At 60.7% G+C, this 25,557-nt stretch overlaps 4 protein-coding genes across 7 annotated transcripts in view; 2 read left to right on the forward strand and 2 right to left on the reverse strand.

Moving 5' to 3' along the window:
- The window catches only part of SAMD11 (sterile alpha motif domain containing 11), a 22,971-nt gene extending 13,866 nt beyond the window's left edge, over nt 1–9,105 (forward strand). Inside the window, exons 6-14 of the mRNA XM_043484590.1 lie at nt 579–668; nt 843–977; nt 2,793–2,955; nt 3,985–4,100; nt 4,315–4,393; nt 4,492–5,006; nt 5,237–5,361; nt 5,664–5,774; nt 5,887–9,105. Of these exons, the coding sequence (XP_043340525.1) occupies nt 579–668; nt 843–977; nt 2,793–2,955; nt 3,985–4,100; nt 4,315–4,393; nt 4,492–5,006; nt 5,237–5,361; nt 5,664–5,774; nt 5,887–6,132 (1,580 nt within the window). The 3' untranslated portion in view covers nt 6,133–9,105. The remainder of the gene's footprint in view (nt 1–578; nt 669–842; nt 978–2,792; nt 2,956–3,984; nt 4,101–4,314; nt 4,394–4,491; nt 5,007–5,236; nt 5,362–5,663; nt 5,775–5,886) is intronic.
- On the reverse strand, nt 6,495–18,489 carry NOC2L (NOC2 like nucleolar associated transcriptional repressor). Of its 4 annotated transcripts, none has more exons than XM_043484595.1 (19): nt 18,333–18,489; nt 18,038–18,190; nt 16,547–16,721; nt 16,339–16,458; nt 15,679–15,796; nt 15,502–15,592; nt 13,614–13,692; nt 13,415–13,525; nt 12,993–13,106; nt 12,401–12,589; nt 12,112–12,251; nt 11,123–11,234; nt 10,210–10,323; nt 9,888–9,989; nt 8,603–8,746; nt 8,386–8,499; nt 7,533–7,668; nt 7,080–7,175; nt 6,495–6,790 (listed from the first exon to the last, which is right to left on the reverse strand). In XM_043484595.1, exons 1-19 carry the CDS (start codon nt 18,356–18,358, stop codon nt 6,684–6,686), a joined length of 2,241 nt encoding a protein of 746 aa, XP_043340530.1. In that variant the 5' UTR covers nt 18,359–18,489; the 3' UTR covers nt 6,495–6,683. The 4 variants fall into 4 exon arrangements, with proteins under 4 accessions (XP_043340530.1, XP_043340529.1, XP_043340528.1 ...); XM_043484594.1 differs by having other exon boundaries at nt 15,679–15,799; XM_043484593.1 differs by having other exon boundaries at nt 16,547–16,745.
- Nucleotides 18,490–18,901: 412 nt separating this feature from the next.
- LOC122451682 (mitogen-activated protein kinase 7-like) lies at nt 18,902–20,362 on the reverse strand. Its single transcript, XM_043484599.1, has 2 exons — nt 20,075–20,362; nt 18,902–19,651 (listed from the first exon to the last, which is right to left on the reverse strand). Exons 1-2 carry the CDS (start codon nt 20,182–20,184, stop codon nt 19,417–19,419), a joined length of 345 nt encoding a protein of 114 aa, XP_043340534.1. The 5' UTR covers nt 20,185–20,362; the 3' UTR covers nt 18,902–19,416.
- On the forward strand, nt 19,650–25,517 carry KLHL17 (kelch like family member 17). Its single transcript, XM_043484597.1, has 12 exons — nt 19,650–20,003; nt 20,824–21,083; nt 21,181–21,302; nt 21,463–21,684; nt 22,153–22,269; nt 22,478–22,691; nt 22,968–23,112; nt 23,196–23,363; nt 23,753–23,841; nt 23,926–23,999; nt 24,198–24,379; nt 24,642–25,517. Exons 1-12 carry the CDS (start codon nt 19,894–19,896, stop codon nt 24,868–24,870), a joined length of 1,932 nt encoding a protein of 643 aa, XP_043340532.1. The 5' UTR covers nt 19,650–19,893; the 3' UTR covers nt 24,871–25,517.
- Nucleotides 25,518–25,557: the final 40 nt, after the last annotated feature.

Raw genomic sequence — 25,557 nt, forward strand, 5'->3', positions numbered from 1 at the left:
TAGCCCAGCTGGATAGGTAGTGTCCTCGGGCTTTCTGGGGGCAATGACGGATGTGGCCTGGGGGGAGGAACCCAGGAAGAATGGATGGGGGCAGATGCACCTGACCTCCAGGGCCTGTGGCCTCTAGGAGGAGGTTGGGTTACCCTGGCATGCGACCCTGCACTGCTGGTAGTCAGTCATCCCTGTTCCAGGAGGAGAGGGTGGTAAGGTGCGGAGGAGGGCTCCTTACTCTGCAAAGGAGGCTCATCTGGCAGGTGGGAGCAGCATGGTGCCTGTGAGGTCCTGAGTTGCTGCCTGAGGCCATAACCATGCATCTCCCATCACATCTACACACATGTAGCCCAGAGCCCAGGGTTTGGACTGTCCCATTTCCTCACTCTGACCCAACCCTGCTGGACTGGGCAAGGCTTGAACCATAGGCACCTTTGAGTGATGAGAGCTATGGTTCTGGGCTGAGCTGGAGCTGGGCCGGCACTGAGGCAGGAATTGAGGCCAGTATTGGGGTGGGCTGGAACTGTTCCTGTCCTGGCCTCTACGAGCCCTGAACGCAGGACGGGGTTCACTCTGCCCTCTCCCAGGTGACCTGTTGGGCAAGAGGCTGGGTCGCTCCCCCCACATCAGCAGTGACTGCCCTTTGGAGAAGAAGGCCCGAAGCAAGTCTCCTCAAGGTGTGGCCTTTACCCCGGGGGGTGAGGGAACAGCCACTGGAGAGGGAGGGGGACAGCCTGGACCCTCTGCTGGGCACAGTCAGCCAGCAGCAGGTTCTAAGAGGGGAGCCCCTGTTTCTCTCCCTTAGCAGTGTCTAAAGGGGAAGCCCCCTCTCCTGTGTTTGCCCAACCCAGAGACTCTGTTGCTTCCGGAACTAGGGCCCAGCATGGCCCCTGAGGATCATTACCGCCGGCTGGTGTCTGCCCTGAGTGAGGCCAGCACCTTTGAGGACCCTCAGCGTCTCTACCACCTGGGCCTCCCCAGCCATGGTATGTAGCCCCTCCCCACGGCATCATGAGTGTCCACAATGTGCTTTGAACTCTCCCTGTCCTGTTAGGTCTCTGCTCACCCTGAAAAGCGTGGCTGCTGACACCAAGGCTGGGATTGGGTGCAGGTCTTTTGGCTCCTCAAACCTTGAAAGCCCTTGTAGGTGGACAGTGAGGCCCACCTCCTTCCTGTGCCCAACACAATGGCCTGTTTGGGTATATCTGGTTGGAAGGGTGGTCCCTCACCAATAAGTCTCCCAAAGGCTCTCCCAGCAGGGCCTCAAATGGCCACTGCTCACTGCCATTTCACAGAGGAGGAAGCTGCTTGGGGGAGCTGAAGGGAGAGTGGGAGCTGGGGGTTTCACCAGGCTCACCCATGTCTCCAGCACATACAGGTCCTTGTGGGTCCCCGCCTCCCCTCCCCCGTCCCCATATGAATGGTGTGGTCTGGATACTGTAGTCCTTCCTGACTCCAGCTGCAGTCAGAGCAGAGACTCTGTGAGAGAGTGCCAGACCCCTTCTCAGGAGGGTGGGGCCAGGAGCAGAGCAGCAGTCAGCCCCCTGAACGTCCACGTGGACGTCTGTCCAGAAGCAGGATGGGCGACAGTTCAGGTTTGGTGGCCCAGCTTTGACTGGTGCTCAGGAGGAGCTCCAGCCAGAAACACCACTCCCAGACCGGACACCTGGAAGTCCCCCTACCACCACAGGGGCACCGTCTGGCACCCTGTCCAGCTGCACCCTGACCTTGCAGACCCCAGCCCAGGGGGAATAGCTTGCCTTTCCTGGCTGGAGCTGGGTGAGGGGTACTTGCTGGGAAAAGGGGCTGGATTTCCTCTCCTTACACAGGCACTGTCCCCTAGGGCAGTCAGGCACCGAGAGCCTGAATAATTCACCAAATGTTAATAATTTAAAAATCTTCCTTTTTAATTGCTTTCCCTGCCCTGCCTGGGGCCGGCTCCGCTGGCTGTGCGGGGGAGGGGCGCCGGCCGCCAGGAGCGGCGCGGAGCCGGGCTGTCAATCAGGCCTCCGCCTTCCTCCCCCGCCGGGAGCCTACGGTAAATAACCGAGGCCGCGGGCGGGCGGGGGCGCAGGGCCCTGCCGAGATCGATGCGGGCGGCCGCGCCGGCTGGGCTCTGCGGGCTGGCACCCAGCCCAGGGCAGGACCCACCTCCGCTTTTCGGGTAATTAATTTATAAACAGGCGGTGGCAGCGGAGCCGGCACAGCAGGGGGGCTGCGGGGCGGGGGGGCTGCGGGGCAGGGAATTCTGAAGTCCCGGCCTGAGCAGGACGGAGGGCTGGGGGTGGAGAGCAGAGTGCCTAGACTGCGCAGTGAGCCCAGGTGTTACCTAGGAGAGGGCTGGAGACCTGGCCCAGCCCCTGGACTCCAGCCCCGCTGCCCCCACACTCTAGCCTTTGCGTGACCCCTCCCCTCACGGGCCCTGCAGTTTGGCTCTTGGCAGTGTCAGTTCCTGTCGAAGTCAAGGTTCCTGTACTACCAGCCTTCCCTGTCCGGGCCTTTCCCTTTCTCCATCCCAACCATGTTTTGGTTCCTAACATCTCCACATCCCTTATAAATGCTCACCTGGGCCCCCTCCCAAGACCAGTCGGTGCAGCCAGGCACCTTGCCTAGGGATGTCTGGTGTCTGCCCTCCCCTGGGGCCTGCTCATCTTTCTATCCCAGTGACCAACCAGCAGGATCTGGGAGAATAAGCTCCCGTTCTGCGTCCTTGGCCAATGTCCTATGCTCAACAGGGTGAGGGACATGAGAGTCTGGTGGGGGCTGGCCTCTGGGTCACTGCTGGTGCCTATACTCCCCAGATCTCCTGAGGGTCCGACAGGAGGTGGCCGCAGCAGCCGCGAGGAGCCCCAGTGGCCTGGAGGTCCACCTGCCCTCATCCACAGCAGGTCAGCGTCGGAAGCAGAGCCTGGCTCAGCACAGAGACGGCACTGGCCCAGCTGGCGCCCCATCCTTCTCAGAGAGGTATCAGGGTGCCTGCATTTCAGAGAGGCCCCTACATTTCCTGTGTTGGCTTCTGGGCTACAGAGCTGCAGGTGGCAGACCCATCAGCTGGTGTCTGCAGGTCAAGTCCACAGCCCGCATCTCCCCATCCCAGCCACACAGCCACAGGGTCCTCAGTGGACCTGGCGCTGTGCTCGGGCCTAGGTTGGCGGCCTGCTCTGCAGCAACAACGTAATGCCCCCTGAGTCGGGCAGAGGCCCAGGGAAACATTCGTGGGGTAGACTGTGGGGATGACCACCTCTCTGGGTGGGGTGTCTTTCTGTTGAGCAGCTGTGGGCCTGAATCCAGGAGCCCCTGAGACAGCTGAGGGCTTTGCTTCCCCAACAGGGAGGTGAGGGGGCTTGAGGCAGATGAGGGGGAGCAGCACGAGGTCTGGCAGGCCCGAGGTTGAGGTCGGAGGAGGCTGGGGAAGGGGAGAACCCCGCAGCAGCACCGACTCAGACACTGGAGCTGCTGGTTGCACGGAAGAGCCCCCCAGGCTTGTAGCGGCCGGGAGACACCAGGCGGGCGGGGGGAGGGGGGCGGAGCTGGTGGACTTTAACTGCTCCCCGCCCCTCCCGCCGGGAGATCACCCGCTCCCCCGCCCCGCCCTTGCACCCGGGCAGTGTTCGCGGCAGCCCCCGCCTCCCGGACCACGGCTAATTGCGCCTGGTCTGCACAGGGTTGGCTGGGCTGGGCGGGGGCGGTAAAAGGAGGGCCAGGGCCGTGGGGCCAGGGGCTCCCGCGCGGTAATTACCGCCACAGTCGCCGCCGCCCGCCGGGCCAGCGCCTCCGCGCCGCCGCCGAGATTAATTGGCGCCGCCAGCGGGGGCAGGGACGACCAGAGCCGCGGCGGGCGCACATCGACCGCCCGCGGGGCCGGCAATTAGCAGAGGCGGCCAGAGCGGGGGCCGCGGGGGCTGGGGCGGTAGTTCCGGGAAGGAGGGGGCCCGAGCCTGCGGCGCGCGCGGCCCAGCAGTCCACAGGGAGCTTTCGCCCTGCCGCCCACAGGGAGCTGTCGCAACCGCCCCCCTTGCTGTCGCCCCAGAATGCCCCACACATCGCTCTGGGCCCCCACCTCAGGCCCCCCTTTTTGGGGGTGCCCTCGGCCCTGTGCCAGACCCCAGGTGAGCGATAGGCGGGTGTGCGATTTTGTTACCCGGGCGCGGGGAGGGGCTGTTGGTGTGGGGCCATCGGGTATGTGTCACCGAACCGGTGTCCATCAGTGCTCCCGGCGAACCCACCCCTGCCCTTGTTGAAGCCAAGGACAGACCAGGGCGGGCTTGGTTGGCCCTGGACCACTCGGCCACCCGGCCTCGTGGTCTGTCCCCTTCCCCCCAGGTTACGGCTTCCTGCCCCCTGCCCAGGCGGAGATGTTCGCCCGGCAGCAGGAGCTCCTGCGGAAGCAGAATCTGGCCCGGTATGTGCTTTAGCTGGGGGGGGGAGGGGGGGGGGTTGGGGGGCGGGAAGTGGCTCTGCTGAGCTGCCTGACGCCCTGCGGGCTGTCCCCACGGCCAGGCTGGAGATGTCAGCAGAGCTCTTGCGCCAGAAGGAGCTGGAGAGCGCGCACCGGCCACAACTGCTGGCACCCGAGGCCACCCTGCGCCCGCCGGACGGTGCTGAGGAACTGCAGCGGCGCGGGGCCATGTTGGTGCTGAGACACAGCTCCGCGCCGCTGCTGGCCCTGCCTCCCCAGGGTCCCCCGGGTCCCGGGCCCCCTACCCCACCCCGAGAGCCTGCCCGCCGAGCTCCTCGGAAAGGGGGCCCCAGCCCTGCCTCAGGCCGGCCCAGTGAGTCCAAAGAGACAACGGGAGCTGGACTCTGGGCACCAGACGGTTCTGAAGATGAACCCCCCAAGGACTCAGACGGCGAGGACTCCGAGACGGTGGCTGCTGGAGGCCAGGTCCCCCACCCAGGCCAAGCCCCACCTGGAGGGGCCAGCTCTGAGGGGAAGGGACTTCTCTCAGGGTCCATGCTGCCCCCTCCACTGCCCCTGGGCTTACCCTACACCGTCAGCCCCTTCTTCCACACAGGTAGGCAGCACCCGCCCCCCATGCCTTCATTTTTCCATGGGATGGGAGGAAGCCCAGTCCCCCTACATCCCACCCAGGGTCTCACGGAGGGTCTTCATGGGGAGAAAAGTTCCTTTCAGCCATCAAGCCAACATTTCTGAATAATTAAGGCAGGCAAAGGTCAGCAGACAGGGGTGGGGTCATAGAAAAGAGCTGGCCAGAATCCTGGTAACACCCTCCCCCCAACTCAGGCACCATGGGGGGCCTCTTCGTGGATGGGGAGGAGGCCACAGCCCCAGAGGACGTCAGCAAGTGGACAGTGGACGACGTCTGCAGCTTTGTGGGGGGCCTGTCTGGCTGTGGAGAATATGCACCGGTGAGGGGCCACCTGCCCAGGATGGTTCTGAGCCCCCCCATTCCCCTGCTGTACTGCCCACCCCAGACTTCTCAAAGACTGGGGGAGGGAGGTACTGGTGAAGTCTCCTCCCTCCCCTTGTCAGCATGTCTGCCTCCAGCATGGGCACATGTCCAACAGAGGAGAGTTTTCTTTCTTCTGACATCTTCCCCAAGTTGCACCACCAGCTTCTCTTGGCTCTGCTTTCTCTGGAGAGCCGAGGCCACCCTAGGACACAGCCCCAGCACTCAGGCCCTGATACCGCGCCCCCTCGCCCTCCCCAGGTTTTCAGAGAACAGGGGATTGACGGGGAGACCCTGCCCCTGCTGACAGAAGAACACCTCCTGACCACCATGGGGCTGAAGCTGGGGCCTGCTCTCAAGATCCGGGCCCAGGTGAGCACCTGAAGGGGGCAGTGGTCTCCAGACAGCCAAGGGCAGCTCGGAGGTTCTGCGTGTGGCTGCACACCAGCAGCCTCACAGGCCCCATCGGGCCGTCTCTCCACAGGTGGCCAAGCGCCTGGGCCGCGTCTTCTACATGGCCAGCTTCCCCGTGGCTCTGCCACTGCAGCCACCAACGGTGCGGGCTCCTGAGCGGGAGCTCAGCTCAGGGGAGCAGCCCCTGTCCCCAGCATTGGCCCCCTCCCCCTATGGGGGGATGCATCCCCCGGCCAGCCGCGCCTCACCCAAGCAAGAGAATGGAACCATGGCTCTGCTCCCAGGGCCTGCGGACCCCTCCCAGCCTCTGTGCTGAACTGGTGTCAGACCCAGGCCTTCAGTGCCAGCTGTTCCCAGGCAAAGGCCACTCCCCCCACAGCTTATCCCCTTTTTGTTTTGGATGCAAAAACAATTTTAAACACATGACATTCAGTTTTCCACAGACTCTGGGGGTGACTGCAGAGCCTGGTGCATACCCTGGGGGTCGGTACTCTGCATCCCAGGAGCTGCAAATAAGCCAGAGACCAAGGAGCCACAGAGGCGCGTGGCACTGGCCCCACCACATGGCTGCATCAGCTCGCCACATCGGGTAGGTGCATTCCTGCCCGCCACCCTGGGCTGTGGCGGGAAGCGGGCCCTGCGGTGGTTTACGGATGCAGCTCCAGGAACCGGATGGCATTTGGTACTTTCTGGTCTTTTATGTTGTAAAAATAAAGCCCTGTCCACCATCTACTGCCCTTTCACCCTGCAGGGGCGCTAACCTCAGGGCCTCTGGGCTCAGCCCCAGTGGAGAAGCAGCATGCTTGACTGCCTGGGGTGGCGGGAATACTGCACAGCAGCCCCCGCAAGACTCTAGGTGGGCAGTCCTCAGTCCTCCTCAGAGAGTTGTAGATCCTGCAGCTCGTCCTCTGGCCCCTGGGCCAGCTGCCACAGCTCCTGGGGGTCCAGCCCCGCCTGTGTGTCTGGGCTTCCATCTGCAGGGAGAGAGCACAGCTACATAAATTCTGCTTTATCAGGAAGAAGCCAGCCTCAGAGGTTACTCATCACTAATTAATCACAGCACTAATTAATTTATCGCTGCTGCTGTTGCCGGCTGCCAGGGCCAGCCAGGATGGAGCAGCTGGCCCGATGTCCCCAGGGTGGGGCGTGGGCCCAGCTTAGAGCCAATGGCTCTGCCCACCCACAAGATCCCCCAAGGCAGCCCTGGGCTCCAGACAGATGGGCTCAAAAACCATAGCAGCCCTCACTCTAGGAACCACTTACCCTCTGACTTGCTGACTTCCTCCTCCCCGTTGCTACTGCTGCTGTCATCGTCCTCCTCCTCCACTTTCTGCCAAGCTCCTGGGGACCCAGGCATCCCTGAAAACCAAGCACAGGCACCCATGGGAGTGGACCCACGAGCAAATGCAGAGGTGGCCGCTAAAGCAGCAGGGAGGATAGGGGCACAGCCTTGTACCACACCTTCCTTTCGGTCTCTTGTTCAACTGGAGAGGACCCGGAACTGCCCCCAAAATGTTGTGGTGGGAGGGGGTGACACAAGGCTTAGGGGTCCATGTTACAATTCCAGGAGGGCCCCCACCTCAAAGCCAGCCACGTGGCAGGAGGGGCAGAGGGGTGATGACAAGTGCCCTTCCTGTGGTTCCATGAGGTGGGAAGCCTGCTAGGCGCACCTGCTCCCATGACCCCAGCACAAGCTGAAGCTCACTCAGGCCAAACCTCTCTTTGTGAAGTCCGGGGCATCATCCTGATCATCACTATCCAGATCGAAGAGGTCCTTGAATTCTGCCCTGTCCTCATCCTTCCTGTCCCCCACCTTGCGGCGCTTTACCTCTGGGAAGTTCAAGTCTTCCAGCTGGAAGGACAGGGACCAAGAGCAGTAGGTGAGGGCGGTAGCCCACCTACCACAGCCAGAGCCCAACTCACATTCCCACTGATGGCTTTACCAAGACCAAGTCCTGCTCCCTCTTCCCCACCGAACACCCCTCCAATAGCCTCCAGTCAACCCTCCAAGTGAGGACCCTGCCTGGCCACTTTTGGGCCAATCGGTCAGCATCACTGGATAGGATTCCTGGACAGTGGCCTCACCAGGCCAGTAAGCAGGCCACTAAGTGCCACTGAAGCTCCAACCTTCCTGTTCCCCCCCAATTTCAGCCATTACCCCAGAACAGACAGCAGCCCACACTGACACCAGGGCATGGCTGCAGACAGCCATATCACTTGGCACGAAGCCATCCCCTCAGGTCACGCCATCCATACCCACTGCTCAGGCCCAGACCCAAAGACAGCTAGACCTCTTCCAGCCCTCCCTGCAGGTCCACATGACAAGGTCAGCCCAGAACTCACCCCACAAAAGTCCCAGCCCATCAGGCCTGAAAAGGGGCAGCAGATGCTCTGCCCCAGCACAGCCCTGGGGCCTTTCCTCCTGGGGGTCACAGGAGAAGCCCCCAGACTCTACTTGGGGCTCTGCTCACCATCTGCTCTGTCAGAGTAGCAGCAGCTGGGGGCAGCACCCACCGACCCCCACTCACATCCTCCCAGCCAAGCTCATATCCCAGAACCCACGCCATACTCGTTCTTTGCCACTAATCTCCAGCTGAATCTCACGGTCCCTCAGCTTTCGCCACTGGCTGTAGTACTTGGTAAGCGGGGTCCCCTCCTCTCGGGTTCGCTTCTCCCAGGCATCCTGTGCAGAAGTCCAGGGTCATGTCCCACCCTAGGCAAACTCCCATATACCAGCCATACACTGACTGGTGCCCCCAGGGCCTGGGCTCTGGCCCCCAGCTGACCACTGCACGCTGATCAGACACGCCGAAGGAGACTCTCTGGCGGGCACTGCGGACGTGCTCTGCGTTCTCCTGCACCTTCTCGAGCAGCTGGCGCACCTGACGGCAGTAGTTGGCCACCTTGCACTCCCGGAGGAAGGATTTCAGCTGCAGAAGAAGAGGCTCAGCCTAGCTCCAGGCACAAGGCTGTTCTGTACAGTGCAGTGACCGCAGACAGGCAGGGGTGGGGGCTGGGGCGGTGTCATGGGTTCCTGTGTTTCAGGCCTGGGGGACACTCCTGTGACAGGGGAGCCCTGGTGCACATGGGTGAGGGGGTGTTGCTGTGTGACCTCTATAGCCCAGCCCCTGAGGGCCTATGCAGGGCTGACGGGAGAATATGCATCAAGCCTGGGGACCAGGCAGAGGGGTGGGCAGTGGTGGGGACAGCATGGATCTACTCTCTAGGCTACATCCCACCCACTGCCTGTCTCTGTAAATAAAGCTGTACTGGCACATTTGTTCATGCATTTCTGTGAGTTTTTTTGTCCTTCCTTCTGTGGGAAAGTTAAGCAGTTTCGAGAAACCATGTGACTGCAAAGCTTAAAATATTTACCATCTGACTTTTTACCAAAAACATTTGCTGACCCTTTTCTAGACCACGATCCCTGGGACTCGGACACAGCAGGTGCACACACACTATGTGTGGGCAGCCCCGCCCCACTCACCACCAGGCCCAGACAGGCACAGGCCTCCCTGAGATGGGAAGTACCTAGACTGAGGGTAAACAGACCTCGAAGTGGCCCAGAAGGAGCTCTGGGGAGGGAGGGTCCCCCCACCTCCTCAAGTATTGCCTGAAGAAAAGCTGAGGTGGACAGCCAGGGCTTGCTCCCACCCCAAACCTCTCCTATCGCATCACCCAGCTCAGGAGCAGCTGGAAAAGCTAGCCCTGAGCTGGGGGGCCAGGTCCAGCCTGCTCAGCCCCAGCACCTGCAAGCAACCTCATGGCTGGTCTGGACCCTGGGCTGTGGCAGGGTGGAGAAGCGCTGGTAGGTCCTGGGGTCCTCGCGGTGCACCCATACCAGCCCACTCCTCAGGCTCCACACCCAGGGATGCGCTCCAGGGATCTAGCTGCCAGGCAGTGTCAGCAGACGCCACACTGGCCAAGCTCTGCCACTCATCCCATGTGGCTGGGACTGCAAAGCCTCACTCCAGCCCCACATGAAGGGAGCTAGCCCGTTAGGAGCCGGTCTGGTCTGCTGAGGGGCCTGGGCCCATGGAAGCATCCAGGCGGGAGGCAGCGGGCACACACCTGCAGGACAGCGGGCAGCACCAGCTCAGGGAACGCGATGCTGTGGGCCTGACTGTGCAGGTACTCCAGGGTGAGGTCATACAGCTGCTCCACCAGGCCGTCCTGAGGCAGTGGGGCAGCGGTCAGCACAGGGCAGATGGGGGCTCAGGCTCTCCAGGCTCCCCCAACCCTAGGAGGCCCACAAGGTTCACCTCTGGAGGGCAGTGAGCCTTCTCCTGTCCACACTCATCTGCCTCCAGGCACCCCACACACAATGCCCTCCGACATCCTGCCATGACCCTGCCCAGGGCATTCCCGGACCCCTCCCGGAGGCTGGGCTCACCCGATATGCCTTCTCCTGCAGGTTGACCTTGGACAGCTTCAGGATCACAGCGAAGTTGATGGGCCTGGAGCTTATGCGCCCTGGCCTCCTGTTGAAGTCAACCTGCTGGAAAATCTGTCCCAAGGACCTGTCAGCCCTTCCTGCACACGACGGGACCCTTGGTCCCTGGAGACCCTTCTTGAAACCAAGGACAAGACGCAGTGCCAAAAAAAAAAAGACGCAGTGCCAGCCCTTCAGCCCCCAAACACAGCCTTTTCCCCCATCAGCTTGAGTTCTAGATCTCTGGTCCCCCAGAGTCCCTGTGCCACAGAGCAGGTCCCTGGCTGAGGAAGCAGGATCAGGGCACACCTTCATATACTGCTGCTGCCCTCCTCCTCAAATGGACCAGAAAACCTTGAGAGCCAGCGTTTGGAGACAAAGAAGGGTCCCTCCAGCCCGGGGTCACCATCACTGCAATTTCCTCACCTATAACCACACCCCCACAGCCTGGTCCTGATCTTTAGCGTTTGGACAGAAGCCTTTCCTGACCTGAGCTGTGTGCACACGTGTACACACAGATGCACACGTGCAAGGACAAGCACAGGAACACAGTTTTGGAATTCCAGCCCAGCTCTGCCGCTGTGATACTGGCAAACACCTGGGTCAACCCAAGTCTGTGGCTTAAAAGCAGTGCTCTCGGGCCGGCCCTGCAGAGCAGTTGTCCTCACCTGTAGTGCCACTCTTGCCCACCACGCAGAGTACTCACAGGCAGGCTCCATGCAGAGCAACACCCTCACAACACCTACATGCTATGTCATACCCATATGCTATGGGTGAGGAGCCAGCACTCAGGACAGCGGTACCAAGGTGAGGGGCGATCAGGCCACATGCAACAGAAGGCATCTCCCCTCGGCAACCTTGGGCACAGGCTCACCTCGAGGATGAAGGGCAGCACTGGGATGAAGGTGCCCGTGCTCTCCGAGAGCAGTGTCAGGGCGCGCACGCAGTGCATGCGCAGCGGGTAAAAGCGGGCCGTGGGGACCAACCTGGGCACATGGGAAGGAGGGAGTAAACAAAGGCCCAGCCTCAGAGACCCTCTTGGCCCAGCTGCCCTAACCTCTCCCCACCCACTGGGCTCCAACCTCAGGAAGGGTTCTTCACGGGCAGGGCCAGTGGCCACGCCTGCCTCAGACAAATAAGGGCAGAGAAAAAGGCCTCCACCCAAGTTGTGAGGACCTGCCTTCTTACTCAGTTACACCGGGGCACACCCTCCCTATCAACTCAATTTCATTTCAAGGCGTGACATGGTGGGGTAGTGGAAGCCTCCGGTGAAAACCTTTCTTTCTTCCCTTCAGGAGGTCAGCGATGCCCTCTTCTGGCCACACATGGCTCCTCCAGTCTCTGCTCCCAGATACCAACACTGAATATTCATAGGCACACCGTGGCACATCACACCAAATCTGCTCTGTGCAAGTGGCCTTGGGCAAATAAGCCCAAATTCCCTTCAGACTGCACACCACCTCCTCTGCCCCGTGACCCCAAAATATATGTGTGTGCTGCATCCTCGACTAAGGTCACAGGCAACCAGAAGTCCAGCTGACAAGGATTCTGGACTGTACGCACAAGGCCACAGACGGCCTAACCCCAGACCTTCCTCAGGTGCTGCCAAGTCACAGCACCACACCCCGGAGGCCCTGGTCACCAGGGGCACTGGCCAGACCCTCCTGGAAAATTCGCTGGTCCTGGCCTTCCCGGATGCCTCCTTGGGTGACCTGACCCTATCCTGACCTCCAGGACAGCCTCCTGTATCCTTGTTCCCAGAAGGCCCTGTGTAACCCTAGCCCTGACCCCCCCAGGACACCTACGTAACCCTGGCTCCTCCCTCCTTCGGCCCCAGGGTAGCCTGCCCCATCCCCGACTCACTTGATGCAGCCGACGACGACCTGGGAGAGCGGGTAGATCAAGGGCTGCAGAGCCTCACTGGGGCAGATGGTGCTGAGGGCACGGCACCACAGGTAGAGGCAGTGCACGAACTGCCAGTTGTACACTGACTGGTATGTCTCCTGCCAGAGAAACCCACGCGGTCAGTCCCTGGGTCCCCTCCATCTACTCCACAGCCCCCACCGGCACGGCCCCTGCCCCGCCAAGGGGCTGAGCTGTCTCTCCCACGAGGCTCAGGGCCCACGGTGGGTCAGGCTCCACTCCTGCACACCTTCCTGCGTGTTGTCATGGCGTTGCGCAAGTGGATGGCGAGCTGGCGGATGTAGAGGAAGGCGTGCTGGTAGGCCACGCCGGTGTCCAGAGCCAGCAGCTCCGTCAGGGTCCGCTGCATGAAGTTGATGAGGGGCAGGGTGCTGGGAGAGGTGAACTTGCAGTTCCTCACGTACGTGATATACATTTGCTGCCGGAAACACCTCAGTCAGAGCTACCTCTGAACTCCTGGTGCCCTGCGCTCCCAACACGCAGCTCTAAGCCCCCTCCAGACACCAGGGCCTTTCCCTCAGAGCTGGCCTCAGCAGGAACCACAGCCCAGACACGTCTGCTGCAGACCCCTCTCCTCAGCATGGTCCTGCTCCTCGAGTCCACCAGCCCTGGGAAGGGTCTGCAGCGCAGAGGGGAAGGGTATCACTGGGAGGCCTGGGACCCAGGAAGGAGAGAGCTGCAGCATGAATAACCGTGGGGTCAGGCAAGGAGTCACAGTGCCCTTGGCTTGTGAAGAGCCCCGACCACAAAGGCAGCCTGCCCAGCCCTCAGGTCAAGACTTTCAACCCAGACCCCAAGGGAAGACCTGGGGGCACTGCTACCTTGAGGACGGGGCTCAGGAAGACATCCTTCCTGTGCCGGCAGACCTTGATGAGGACCACGAAGGCCAGCACCCGCAGTGTCTCCTCACCAGTGCTCCACAGGACCACCATCCTCTGCGGAGGCAAGCTGTCATCACCTGCCCCGGCCCCCCAGAACCCAATCAGAGGCAGCCCTTCCCACAGCACCCAGGGGGAGCCACAAGATAGAGCTCCATCAAGGAGGAGCAAAAACACAGCACGCCACCCCTCCTGAAGGCCACACAGTGAAAACGGACCTGTCATCCACACATGTATGCACAGGATGACAGAAAGCTGGCCCACCACCAAGGCAGCCCACCCTTGAGTAACTCTGCTACCCCGAGTGTGCTCACACAGAAGCCCATGGGGTGGCACACTGCCCAGCAGTGCCCACCCCAGCGCACCTTTAGCAGCATGCGGCACTGCTTGGGAAAGGTCAGGTAGTAGGGCACAGAGCTGCCCACGTGCTGGAGGACAGCTGCTGCCACTGTCGCCTCTGCCACACAGGCCACCAGCTGGGGAGGAAAGAGAGGTCAGCAAGGCCCAGGATGTGAGGAGCCAGGCCCCCATGTGACTGGTAGGCCCCACCTCCCAGAACTGCACCTGGATGACGGAGCTCAGGTAAGCCTTGACATCCAGCCGGAGCTTGGGCCACAGCGGGCTACTGGACGGCTGCAGCACCCTGTAGAGACGGCATCCCCCAGCTCAGGAGGCCATTAGGAGGCAGAGGCCAGTGCCCAAAGCACAAGGGCACGTGGACCCTGTAGAGAGAGACACCGCCCCCACCCCCCCATCCTCCCCATGAGACGTTCAGGGGCTTCTCCAGCTGGACAGACACAAGAGACACACTAGGACTCTCTCAAGGGTAGCCCCTAGCTACGCTTCAGGTGGGGTACCATCAAGCCTCAAACCCCCACCACATGGCCAGAGGGTTAAACGTCCTCCCTGTCTGAGCTGGGGCCAGCCACTTCCCCCAGAATCTCCAGATGGACCTCTGGCCTCTAGCTCCCACACGCTCAAGCATCCATTCTGCAGTCCCAGGTCTGATCCAGGCATCACAAACCAGAACCACAAGCTGGCTTCCTTTGGGTTACTACTTTGTCATGTTGTTGGCCATGCCTCATGGCTTTTGGGAGGGTTTCTCAATCCCTGGGCAATGGACCAGTACTGGTCCATGGCCTGTTAGGAACCAGGCCTCATAGCAGGTAAGCAGGGGTGAGTGATCTAAGCTTCATCTGTGCTCCCCATCGCTTAAATTCTTGCCTGAACCATACTCCCACCCCACTCCGTGGAAAAATTGTGTTCCATGAAACCCATCCCTGGTGCCAAAAAGGTTGGGACCACTGGCTTACAGGATTTTGGTCTCCTGAACAGAGACTGAACCTGAGCCATGGCAGTGAAAGTACAGAATCCTAACCCCTTAAACCACTAGGAAACTCCCTGGGTCACATACACTTTAGAGAAACCAAGCCACTTACAAATTAATTTCAGCAACAGTGGCAGATACTTCTGCAAGTTTCTCAAAGACATCATCCCTCAACACTCACAGAACTCAGGACGTAGGTGTTCATTCTATCTGCTAAAGCATGCGAAAGAATAAAGGACAGGGGCCCCTGAAAGTCTGCTGGCTGATGCCAGCTACTGGGCACCTAAAGCCACAACCCAGGAGGTGGCGCCACCTCCTTCAAGACCCACCATCCTCCATGGAGACTGCTCTGCGTAGAGTAGCGGCCCCCATGGGAGCCCACACCCAGCACCACCTGTACTGCATATTTGCTGCCCATTCACTCGCTGCCTGGCTCCCTCCACCTTCACGGGTCTATCAGCTTCCCTGGTCCCCTCAGACAGAGCCACCTCCACACGGCCACGACTTCCTGACCCATCAGTCCAGCCCCCACCACCACGAGACCCAGGTATTCCCATCCCCGAATCCTGGCCTCCCCCACCTCCCGTTCAGATGGTCACAGCAAGACCTCTCCTTGGAGCTTCCCAGACTCCTCTGAGCCCCAATATAACCCACAACCTGTCATGTCAGCTACTCATCTCTGCCCTCTGAAGCCCTTCCACAGCATTCTCTGCACAAGCAACCTCTAATATGGAAGTCAAGGCCTGGAACCTGCATGGATGAGGCCCCTGCTTAGCCAGACACACACACACACGCACGCACACACATGCCACAGAGCAAAAACCAAGGAGAGTAGGCGAGACTGATTAGTCCAAAGAAGAAAAGAGAGAATCCTGACCCAAGAAGATAGTGGACCAGAGTCAAGCACACACTCTGTAGCTCTTAAGGAATCTGGGCCGGGAGGAGGAAGGACAGAGCTACCCCCACAGGGCCCCAAGTGTCCAGCCTCTGCCAAGAGCCCTGCAAAGAGCCTGGCTCTGTCCTCAACATCCTTCTGGGTCAGGTGGGGCCAGTAGATCCCAGTGCCACTACTGTTCACAGGGCAGGCCCCTGACCATGTCCCAGTGCCGTCCTCTTTTCTCTTACCTGCTGCTGTCTTTTGGGGCTTTTCCGAACAACAGCTTCTGGAGACAGCCAAAAAGATCTCTGATGCAGAAGGTGACCAGAGCATTGAACACTGCAACAAGGGATCCAGAAATAACATTCTCACAACAGAGGATCAAATAGAGAGCCTGTATGCCTGGTCCCCTTGCCCCAGCTCACCAGCACTGTCCGTGACCTGGAATTTACTGGTCTCAGCACCTTCCTCGTCTCCTTGGGTGGTGGCCACAGCCGCTCGGAACGCCTGCACAACTTCATGGAACAACTTTGGTGTAAGGTGCTGCTAAAGGGGCAGAAGGACCCAGATGTTGGGGGTGCCGTCAGTTGTGCTTGGCAAAGCAAAAGGCAGCTAGCTAGAGCTCCAGGAATTGCCTTGAAAGAAAGGCACCCCTCACCCATGTCTTCAGACCAAGAGCAAAGTGGGAGCAGTGTTACTCAGCCACATGTAGGGAACAAAGAGAGTCCAGAATCCTCCTGGAAGGGCCACAGGGGAGGGGTGGAGGGTCCCGGATCTGAACAATGACCCACTCCAAGTGGTATCTGGAGTTTTCCCTTTCTGTCCTTTCTTTTCCCTGCAGAAACCACTGCAAGGCCCTCAAAATGGCCCTGCCTCCACCAACTAGCAAAGACACAGAGAGACCACATCCTCCCCACTTCAGGGAGCCCTGGAGAAAAACTGAGAAGAAGGGTACAGGCAGAAGCCCTATTCTCTGAATGAGAGAATGAAGTCCTGAGCCTGCACAGCACCAAATTACTGAAATGAAGCAAGGGCAGACTCAGAGAAGGGGGGGTCAGCTGCCCCCCACCCCCGCCACTTCTCACCTTTGCTGCCTGCTTCCATTTCTCAACCATGGTGAGGGTCACAGGGACAGAATCCCTCCTCTTCCCCTCAGGTCCTCTGGGGACCCCATCCTCCTCCTCCTCCTCCTCTTCACTTGCTTCCTGCGCCAAACACAGGGGGTCAGGCTGCATGGGATGCAGAGGCCACAAATATGTCCCTGTCCCCCACCAACTTTGCGTAGGGCCTCACTTCCAGCATGTTCGGCAGGGAGTGGAGCTGCTCCTCTTCATCCTCAGAGCTGTCTGAATCGCTAAAGTTCAGCAGGCTCTGGTCGTTCTCCTGCAGGAACTTGTAGAACTCAGGGTCTTTGTCCTTCAGCCGAGAGAGCTGGTCCTTGTGCTCAGATGCACCACCTTTACGCCGACTGAGAAGGTGGGGGTCTTCAAGTCTGATTGGCAGCCACAGCCAAGGCCGAGGGGAAATGAGTGGGGGGGAAATGAGGCTTCCTGTCTTCCTCAGAGAATCTACAAGGTTTAGTCTGCTCCCTCCATAGCAGATGCCAACAACCAAGGCAGGGGGATTTCCACAGACTAGGTTTTCAGTAGATCTCTCTCCCTCCAAAACCCAAACTCATACACTCAACAGTCTCTCTACATGTTTCAATGCACTTGTTTCAATCCCAACACATATGACGCTGAACCTGGATTTCCTCCAAACTTGCTCTGCCCACACCCTGCTCTTGGAGAACCCACTCCAGTATTCTTGCCTGGCAAATCTCATGGACCGAGGAGTCTGGTGGGCTACAGTCCACAGGGTGGCAGAAGAATCAGACATGAATTAGCGACTGAACAACAACACCTCAGTTGTTGAAAACTCCCCCTTTTCAGGTACTTAGGTGAAAAGTAAACCCTCTCTGACTCTCACATTGAGCATGCAATCTGTCATGAGATCTCACCATCAATACTTTCAAAATTCTCATGACTCCTCTCCAGCCAGCAACATCTCTCAATTTCCTTGTCCATCCCTGCCCCTTACAGCTGCTCTTAGCACAGCAACCTAAGGGACCTATTCTGTTACCAGTTACATGACATTACATCACTACTCAAAACCCTGAGATAACTTCCAGCTGTACTGAAAGGCAAGTAAAGTCTACAAGACCCCGTCATCATCATGTCTCCAGATACACCTCCTGCTACTTTCCCCCTCATTTCTACCACAGCAGTGCTCACCTCAGAGTGAGCACTCTGACCGCAGGACCTTTTCTGTTTCTGCTGCCATTCTTCCCCTACCGCTGCAGTTTACTCCCTCAGGTTTTGCTAAATTAACACCTCCTTAACAGTTTTATCTATTTTGCTGAACGCTGCCGCAGGCGCTCCCAGCTAGGATTCCTATTCTTTTCTCTTTTTAACCCCTTCTGCTTTTCCTTCTTGTCTGCAGCACTTTTCGCTTCTACCACCCTACACACTGTCGTTTATCCAAGGCCGGGTAAGCTCTCCGAGGCCCGAAAAGAAGACTATCCTCCAACGTTGGCTCATCATCTGGATGATTTGGCACAAAACAGACGCCCCATAAATACCGATGGAGGAATAAATAAGCCGAAGGGTCTGGGGGAGGAGTCAGAAGTCCCTAGGCCTCGGTTATGAGGCGCCAAGAGGGGTAATCACACTTCTCGGTAGGGCGGGCCAGGAAGATTAAGGGGAGTCGGCTTACACACAGCCCATGAAGGATGCTCCCACTCACCTGGCCAAGGGACTCCCACCTGGTCCATCCGGGCCCCGGGCTGCCGCGCGCACCGCCTGCGTCTCCGCCTCTGGGGTTCCTTCGGGCTCCGATTCGGACTCGGAATCAAAGCCCGAGGCCAGAAACTCATCCACCGTCAGCTCCTCAAGGCGCCTGCGGGCCATGCCGTTGGAGTCACGACTCCCCGCCAGCCCGGTGTGCCCAGTCCGGCCTCCCCAGGGACACAGAGAGGCGCAAGGGGAGCCCCTTCGGACGTAAGCACCCTCCGGGAGGCTACATAGGAGGCTCAACTCACCGCTTGCGGCTCAGCGCCGCCGCCATGACTGCCGGACCTCAACGTGCGCCCTACTTCCGGTCCCAGCAGCCCTTGCGCCAGGAGAACTTCCTGCAGGCCGACCCCGCCCCTGGCCCCGCCCCTTCAGGTGGCTTTAGGGTTCTACAACGGTGGCTGTGGCGGCATCTAGGCGGGAGGGCGCGTTCACCTCTTTTTTTAGGCGGGCGGCGCCCCTACTCCCAGGGTGGCAAGCGGGACTCGAGCTTCCGGCTCAGGCCTGGTTCTGTCACGGCTCCCGCACGCTTCTGTTGAGGGACGGACTGCAGAGCTCCAGGACCCGGCAGAACTGCATAGGGCGGAATCCCGCTGTTCCGCTTACAAACCTTTTTCTCCAAAAAAGGCACTAATAACGACATCGACCTGGCGGAAGGTGGGATTGGGGCCCGCGTCGCCCTCGCCCAGCCCTGCCCACAGCCTCCCAGAGCTCTGTGAACACATGCCAGTGAGGATGTCAGTACATCGACCGCGGGAAAAAATGCATGAGGGTGAGGGGAACCATGCGTCAGAGAGGACTCTTATACAAAGAGCTTTTCCAAATCAATAATAATGAAAAAAAAAAAAAAAAACCCAACAATCTAGTTTTCCGCAGATCGGAAAACAAACGAAAACAGAAATGGAGATGCTATGGATGAGCAGTTTGCGAAACCACTTCACTGGATAGTCCCGTAGCACCTGCGCTGGGCGGGACTGAAGGGCGGGAACGGGCAGACAGCGGAAAGATTCAAGCATCGTTATTGAAGCCAGTTTGGCCAAATCTCCCTGAAAGAGGATGCCTGATACTTCAGTCCAGCGAGTCCGCTCCTGGGACCCCAGTTACTAAGGCATCTGCCTAAGTCTCCAGGCCCTCCCGGGCAGGGACAGCCACTTTTCCTCTGCCTGGTCTGTGGAACAGCCTGCCAGTGCAAAGACCCTGAGGCTGGAAGGTTGCCTTAGGGAAGGAAGGCGATGGAAAACTTAACCTATGCCCTCCCCTCCCTCCACCCGTCTAATGGCAGAGGTCCGCGGGCCTGGACAGCCAGAGCCCAAGACAGGGGACCTCACAGCCTTAAGGGCGTGCACCCCACCCGCTCTCCCACTCCTCAGCCAGCGTCCAGTCGAGGCCAGACGGGCAAAGGGGCCTGCGTGGCGTTGGAGAGAGGCAAGCAGACGCAGCGTGGGCAATCACGTTGGGCCGTTCGGCCCCCAGAAGATTCCGGGGACGGGAAGGCTTGAACGAGGTGACGCGGGCAGATCTTGGAGGCTTCTCAGATATAGGCGACGGGCGCGGCCCGGGGGGCTTCCTGGAAGAGGAGGCGGACGGAGCCCCAAAACATTGAGAGGATTCGCCCTCTAGGCAGCGTCCCCGAAACCGCGGGAGAGCTCGGGAGGCCGGGCGGGCGGCGCCGAGAAACAGCGGCTGCGGGCAAGCGGCGGGATCGAGGGACGCCGAGCCGGTCGCCACCGCGGAGCAGCCCTTCAGCCTCCCGGCATCGGCTGGTCTGTGCGTCCTCCGCGGATCGGCGGCGGGCCAGCGGCCGAGCCCATGCAGCCGCGCAGCGAGCGCCCGGCCGGCAGGACGCAAAGTCCGGAGCACGGCAGCCCCGGGCCCGCGCCGGAGGCTCCGCCGCCGCCGCCGCCGCCGCAGCCGCCAGCGTGAGTGGGCCAGGGGTTAGGGTTAGTGACTGGCCTGGGCCGAGTAGGAGGGAAGGAGGGGCGCGCCCAACCTGGCAGGCTGCTGGGAGGGGGCGGCCTGGCGCCCTGCCGGTTCGTAGGACCGCGGAGGGTCCAGGGCCCCTGCGTTATCCGCGCACACAGCCGGCGCGGGGCAGGGCATCCCGAGGTGGCTGCTCCCGGAGGTCTGACCCCACCCGCCGCCCTTGAATTCCGGCTGTGCCGCTCAAAGACTCGCGCGGCCTGTCTGCAGGATGAGGGGTTAAGGGTCAAAGAGGGTACATTGCCTGTCGGTGTAGGGGTCCGCTTCAGGGCCACCGGCCAGTACGCATCAGTTCAACTCGTGCACTTCCCGCAGCCCGTGCGGAGGACACCGGACTCCGACCGGGGCGCGGGAAGGGCGGCCAGCAATGGACAGACAGCCTAGTCCCAAAGGAGGGCCTAGGGAGCTGGGGGTGCTCCTGGCGGGAGGGAAGTATGTGCCTGAGCAGGGATCGTGTTAGAGGAAGCTGTACAGGTTCAACGACCCGGGTCTGGCGTGGGAGCCGATCTCCAGCGGGGAGCAGGTTGGAGCAGAGTCTGGCTGGACTCCGAGGAGGCTCCCTGGCCGTGAGGCAGCAGAGTGGGTGGCTGCCTGGAGAGCACATGGGGTCCCCAGGGGCATGGGCCCTTCATGGAAACTTGGTTTGGGCTTCTTGGGGAGAAGGTGGCCTCCTGGGCGCCCAGGCCCTGACCAAAGTCTCTAGGGTGGGTGAGCAGTTCTATGCAGAGTGCACCCTGACGGGTCACTGCTCACACGCAGCCCTGAGGCAGAGCGTGCCCGGCCCCGGCAGGCCCGGCCCACAGCCCCCATGGAAGGCACAATGCAGCTGCTGAGCCGTGAGGGCCACGCTGTGTCCCACAACTCCAAGCGGCACTACCACGATGCCTTCGTGGCCATGAGCCGCATGCGACAGCGCGGCCTCCTGTGTGACATCGTCCTGCATGTAGCCGCCAAGGAGATCCGGGCACACAAGGTGGTGCTAGCCTCCTGCAGTCCCTACTTCCACGCCATGTTCACAAGTAAGTACAGCCCATCAGGTCCAGGTGCTGGGGGGCTCTGCAGCTCTGGAGTGGGCCCCAGCCTGACTCGCTGTCCCATACCCACCCCCTTCCCCAGATGAGATGAGTGAGAGCCGTCAAACACACGTGACACTGCACGACATCGACCCTCAGGCCCTAGACCAGCTGGTGCAGTTTGCATATACAGCCGAAATTGTGGTGGGAGAAGGCAACGTACAGGTGTGGCGGCCTCAGCCTCACGGCCCGTGCTGCCGCGGTGCCGGTGCCTCCGCTCACCCCATGTCCCCAGCCTCCTCTTGTAGTGTGGCCACTCCTTCAATCTTCACGTCTGTTTCTCTGCCCCTGTTCCCCTGGCCCTCTCTCCCACCTTGCCTCACAGACTCTGCTCCCAGCCGCCAGCCTCCTGCAGCTGAATGGCGTCCGAGACGCCTGCTGCAAGTTCCTGCTGAGCCAGCTGGACCCCTCCAACTGCCTGGGCATCCGGGGCTTCGCCGACACGCACTCCTGCGGTGACCTGCTCAAGGCGGCACACAGGTACGTGCTGCAGCACTTCGTGGACGTGGCCAAGACCGAGGAGTTCATGCTGTTGCCACTGAAGCAGGTAACGTGGTAGCTGGGGAACAGCATGGACCTTGACCCGGATTCTGACCCTGACCCAGTTCCTGGACCCCAGAGCCAGCCTTGGTCCCTGGCTCCATCATCTGCACCCTAAAGACCTGGTCCTTTGTCTCTCAACCTTTATCCCCAGTTTCTGACCCACATTCCAACCCAACCACTGTCCCTTGGGCACAACCACCATTATCTAACTCCACCCAAGCACTCACCATTGATTCCTGACGCTCTCTCGTCTTGATCACATTCTACCTACTACCCCAGTAGTCCCTGGTTCCACATCCCCAGAACGACCCTGGAATTGGTCCCCAGGAACTGGACCTATGGCTCCTGACCCTGCTTGGCCCGTCCTCATAGGAACACTGGGCCCCTTGGACTCTCCCTCCCAGGCACCTTCAGGGCTCCATGGGCCCCAAGATCCTCCCCAGATCTCAGGTCTGAGGGTCCCCACCCCCAGGTGCTGGAACTGGTCTCTAGCGACAGCCTGAACGTGCCTTCAGAGGAGGACGTCTACCGTGCCGTCCTGAGCTGGGTCAAGCATGATGTGGATGCCCGGAGGCAGCACGTTCCTCGGGTGAGGCCAGGCCCGAGGGGTGGGGGTTGGGCAGGGCCCCCGGTGCTCAGGAGGGGATGCAATGGCTGAGGACCCAGCTTTGCCTGGGCTCTTCTGTGCCCACAAACCCCACAGGAGTGATGCAGGCATGTGTCTCAAGAAGGTTCCAGGGTACCTGAGAGGGTCTCAGGGCAGGGCCTGCTACCTGACTATAGCATCCACACCCCAGCTGATGAAGTGTGTCCGCCTGCCCCTGCTGAGCCGGGACTTCCTGCTGGGCCATGTGGACGCTGAGAGCCTGGTGCGGCACCACCCAGACTGCAAAGACCTACTCATCGAGGCCCTCAAGTTCCACCTGCTGCCCGAGCAGAGGGGTGTCCTGGGCACAAGCCGCACCCGGCCCCGGCGCTGCGAAGGCGCTGGCCCTGTGCTCTTTGCTGTGGGTATGCCCACCTGTCCCAGCCTATCCTGTCCCCCAAGCCCTGCCCCGTGTCCCTACCCATGAGCCCAGCACAAGCCCTACTCCCCAACCCTGTGCCAGTTCCATCCTGCACTCACCGCACATCTGCTCTTCCATCCCCCATGGTGTGACCCACTCACCAGTCCCCGCCCCACTCGCCCTGGGAGCCTCCAGGCCCTCAATCTTGAGATGTGATAGAGCCTCCTAGCCAACTACCTCCCTGGGCCCTCGTCCTGCCCCGTCACCTCCCCATCCCTAGGTGGTGGGAGCCTGTTCGCCATCCACGGGGACTGTGAAGCATACGACACGCGCACTGACCGCTGGCATGTGGTGGCCTCCATGTCCACACGCCGAGCCCGGGTGGGCGTGGCGGCAGTGGGGAACCGGCTGTATGCTGTGGGCGGGTAAGACTAGAGGCTGGTCTCAGGTCAGGGGCTTGGCGTGTGCCCACTGGGCCAGCCCTGACCAGCAATGGACCCTCCCCTAGTTACGATGGGACTTCAGATCTGGCCACCGTAGAGTCCTACGACCCCGTGACCAACACCTGGCAGCCGGAGGTGTCCATGGGCACGAGGCGCAGCTGCCTGGGTGTGGCTGCCCTGCACGGGCTCCTGTACGCAGCTGGTGGCTACGATGGGGCCTCTTGCCTCAACAGGTAGTGGCTGGGGTCAGGGCCGGGTGGCCTTTCAGAGTTGGCTCAGCAGCTGTGGCTGCACCAGGACTGCAGGGGTCCTGCCTGAGAGGAGCCAAGGGGCACCCTGCCTGAGGTCACCAGGGTCCCCAATACCTTGGCCAGCCCAGTGGCATGTTCTTTCCTCTCTGGGGTCCTTCCCCCAGGGCAGGGGCTGCCCAGCATTGTCCAGGCAGCCTGTGGCCCATGTCCACCCAGCATGGCCCTGCTTCCAGCTCCAGTGGGATTGTGGGGTCAGCCTCCATGACTGCCTAGCACGGAATTTTAGTCATTCTTCAGGGGAGGGCAGGTCCTGGGGCCGGGACTGCCTTTCCTCCACTGCTCAAGGTCAGCCGCAGTCCTGGTGTCTGCAGTGCTGAGCGCTATGACCCCCTGACGGGAACATGGACATCCATCGCCGCCATGAGCACACGGAGGCGATACGTGCGCGTGGCCATGCTTGGTGGGTGACTGCATTGTGTAGCACCCAGCCCTAGGGACTCTCACACATAACAGGTGCGCCCATGAGTGTGTTGATTCCCTGCAGATGGAAACCTGTATGCCGTGGGTGGTTATGACAGCTCATCACACCTGGCCACCGTGGAGAAGTATGAGCCCCAGGTGTGAAATTCCCCAATCACATATTCCCGTTCCCCAGAGGTGCTTGAGGTCAACACTCTGGCCACCCCTACCACCTAGAGGGTCATCCCTCGATGTCCACGTTGTCTCACAGACTCCCCACCCTGGAGTAGAGGTCTGCAGGTGGAGGTGGAGGGAGGCTGGTGGTGGGTCTGCCCCCAGCCCATCCCTCCAACTCAGGTGAACTCCTGGACGCCCGTGGCCTCCATGCTGAGCCGGCGCAGCTCAGCAGGTGTGGCGGTGCTGGAGGGGGCCCTCTACGTGGCTGGTGGCAATGATGGAACCAGCTGCCTCAACTCTGTGGAGAGATACAGCCCCAAGGCAGGCGCCTGGGAGAGTGTGGCGCCCATGAACATCAGAAGGTGCACGGGCCCCCAGAACTGTCACCACCATTGTCCTCTGTTCCCCCAACTGACAGGGCCTCACCCCTGCACAGCTTGTCCCCCACCTCTCTCCTGAGTCTCCCCTTTCAGGGCCCCGCCCCCCGCATCACCAAGGCCCCGCCCCAAAGACACCTCCCCAGGCAGCACCCCCAGGCTTCTCCAGTGGCCACAGCCCTGGCCCTGCCCCCTATTCAGCCCCCCACCCTCACCTCCGGCTCCTCTCCTTCCACCCTGCCCCCAGGAGCACACACGACCTGGTGGCCATGGATGGATGGCTGTACGCTGTGGGGGGCAACGACGGCAGTTCCAGCCTCAACTCCATCGAGAAGTACAACCCGAGGACCAACAAGTGGGTGGCCGCGTCCTGCATGTTCACGCGGCGTAGCAGCGTGGGCGTGGCGGTGCTGGAGCTGCTCAACTTCCCTCCGCCCTCTTCGCCCACGCTGTCCGTGTCGTCCACCAGCCTCTGACCCAGTGGCACGGCTGCACAGAGGCCGGCCGGCGGCCTCCCTCGTGCCTTAAGCCCCCAGGGCCCAGCACCTCCCTCCCCTGCTCGTGGGGCGGGGCTTGGCCCCCACCAGGGACATCCGGCGCCGTCTGTCCACCGTGCGTCTAGCCCGGGCGTTACTGTGTTTCTTTCTCAGTGTTTGTGTGTGCCATTTATTTATTCACTCATTAATTTATTGATTGATGTTGAGCAGGCTGCAGCTACCCGTTTCTTTGTTTACTCTTGAAGTGTCCTATCTCTGGGGCCAAGCTGCTCTCCTGGGTGTCCTCCCACCCTACTGAGGGCCCTGGGGGAGCAATGGGGTGGACACTGGCATTCCCCGTGGGTGAGGAGCCAACTTGGACTCTGCAGACCTGGAGGGACCTAGGGGTGATGCAGAGCAGTTATGGGGGGGCTTTCTGAGTCAGGTGCAGACCCCCCAGCCTGTGCTTTGCACACCACCCTTGCCTCGCCCAGCCAGGCATTCTCCCAGGGAGGGCACAAATTGGGCTTCCTTCCCATGGCTGTGGTGTCATTTCTGGATCCTGCACTGAGCTGGGCACTGTCCGCTGCCAACCCCACACAGCAATATGAGCCACTTGAACAATAAACATGTTTCTTGGGCTCTGCGGGCCTGTGGCTGAGTGTCCATCTCTGCTTCTCAGGGTCA

The sequence above is a fragment of the Cervus canadensis genome, chromosome 13 (genome assembly GCF_019320065.1).
Source record: "Cervus canadensis isolate Bull #8, Minnesota chromosome 13, ASM1932006v1, whole genome shotgun sequence".
NCBI lineage: Eukaryota > Metazoa > Chordata > Mammalia > Artiodactyla > Cervidae > Cervus > Cervus canadensis.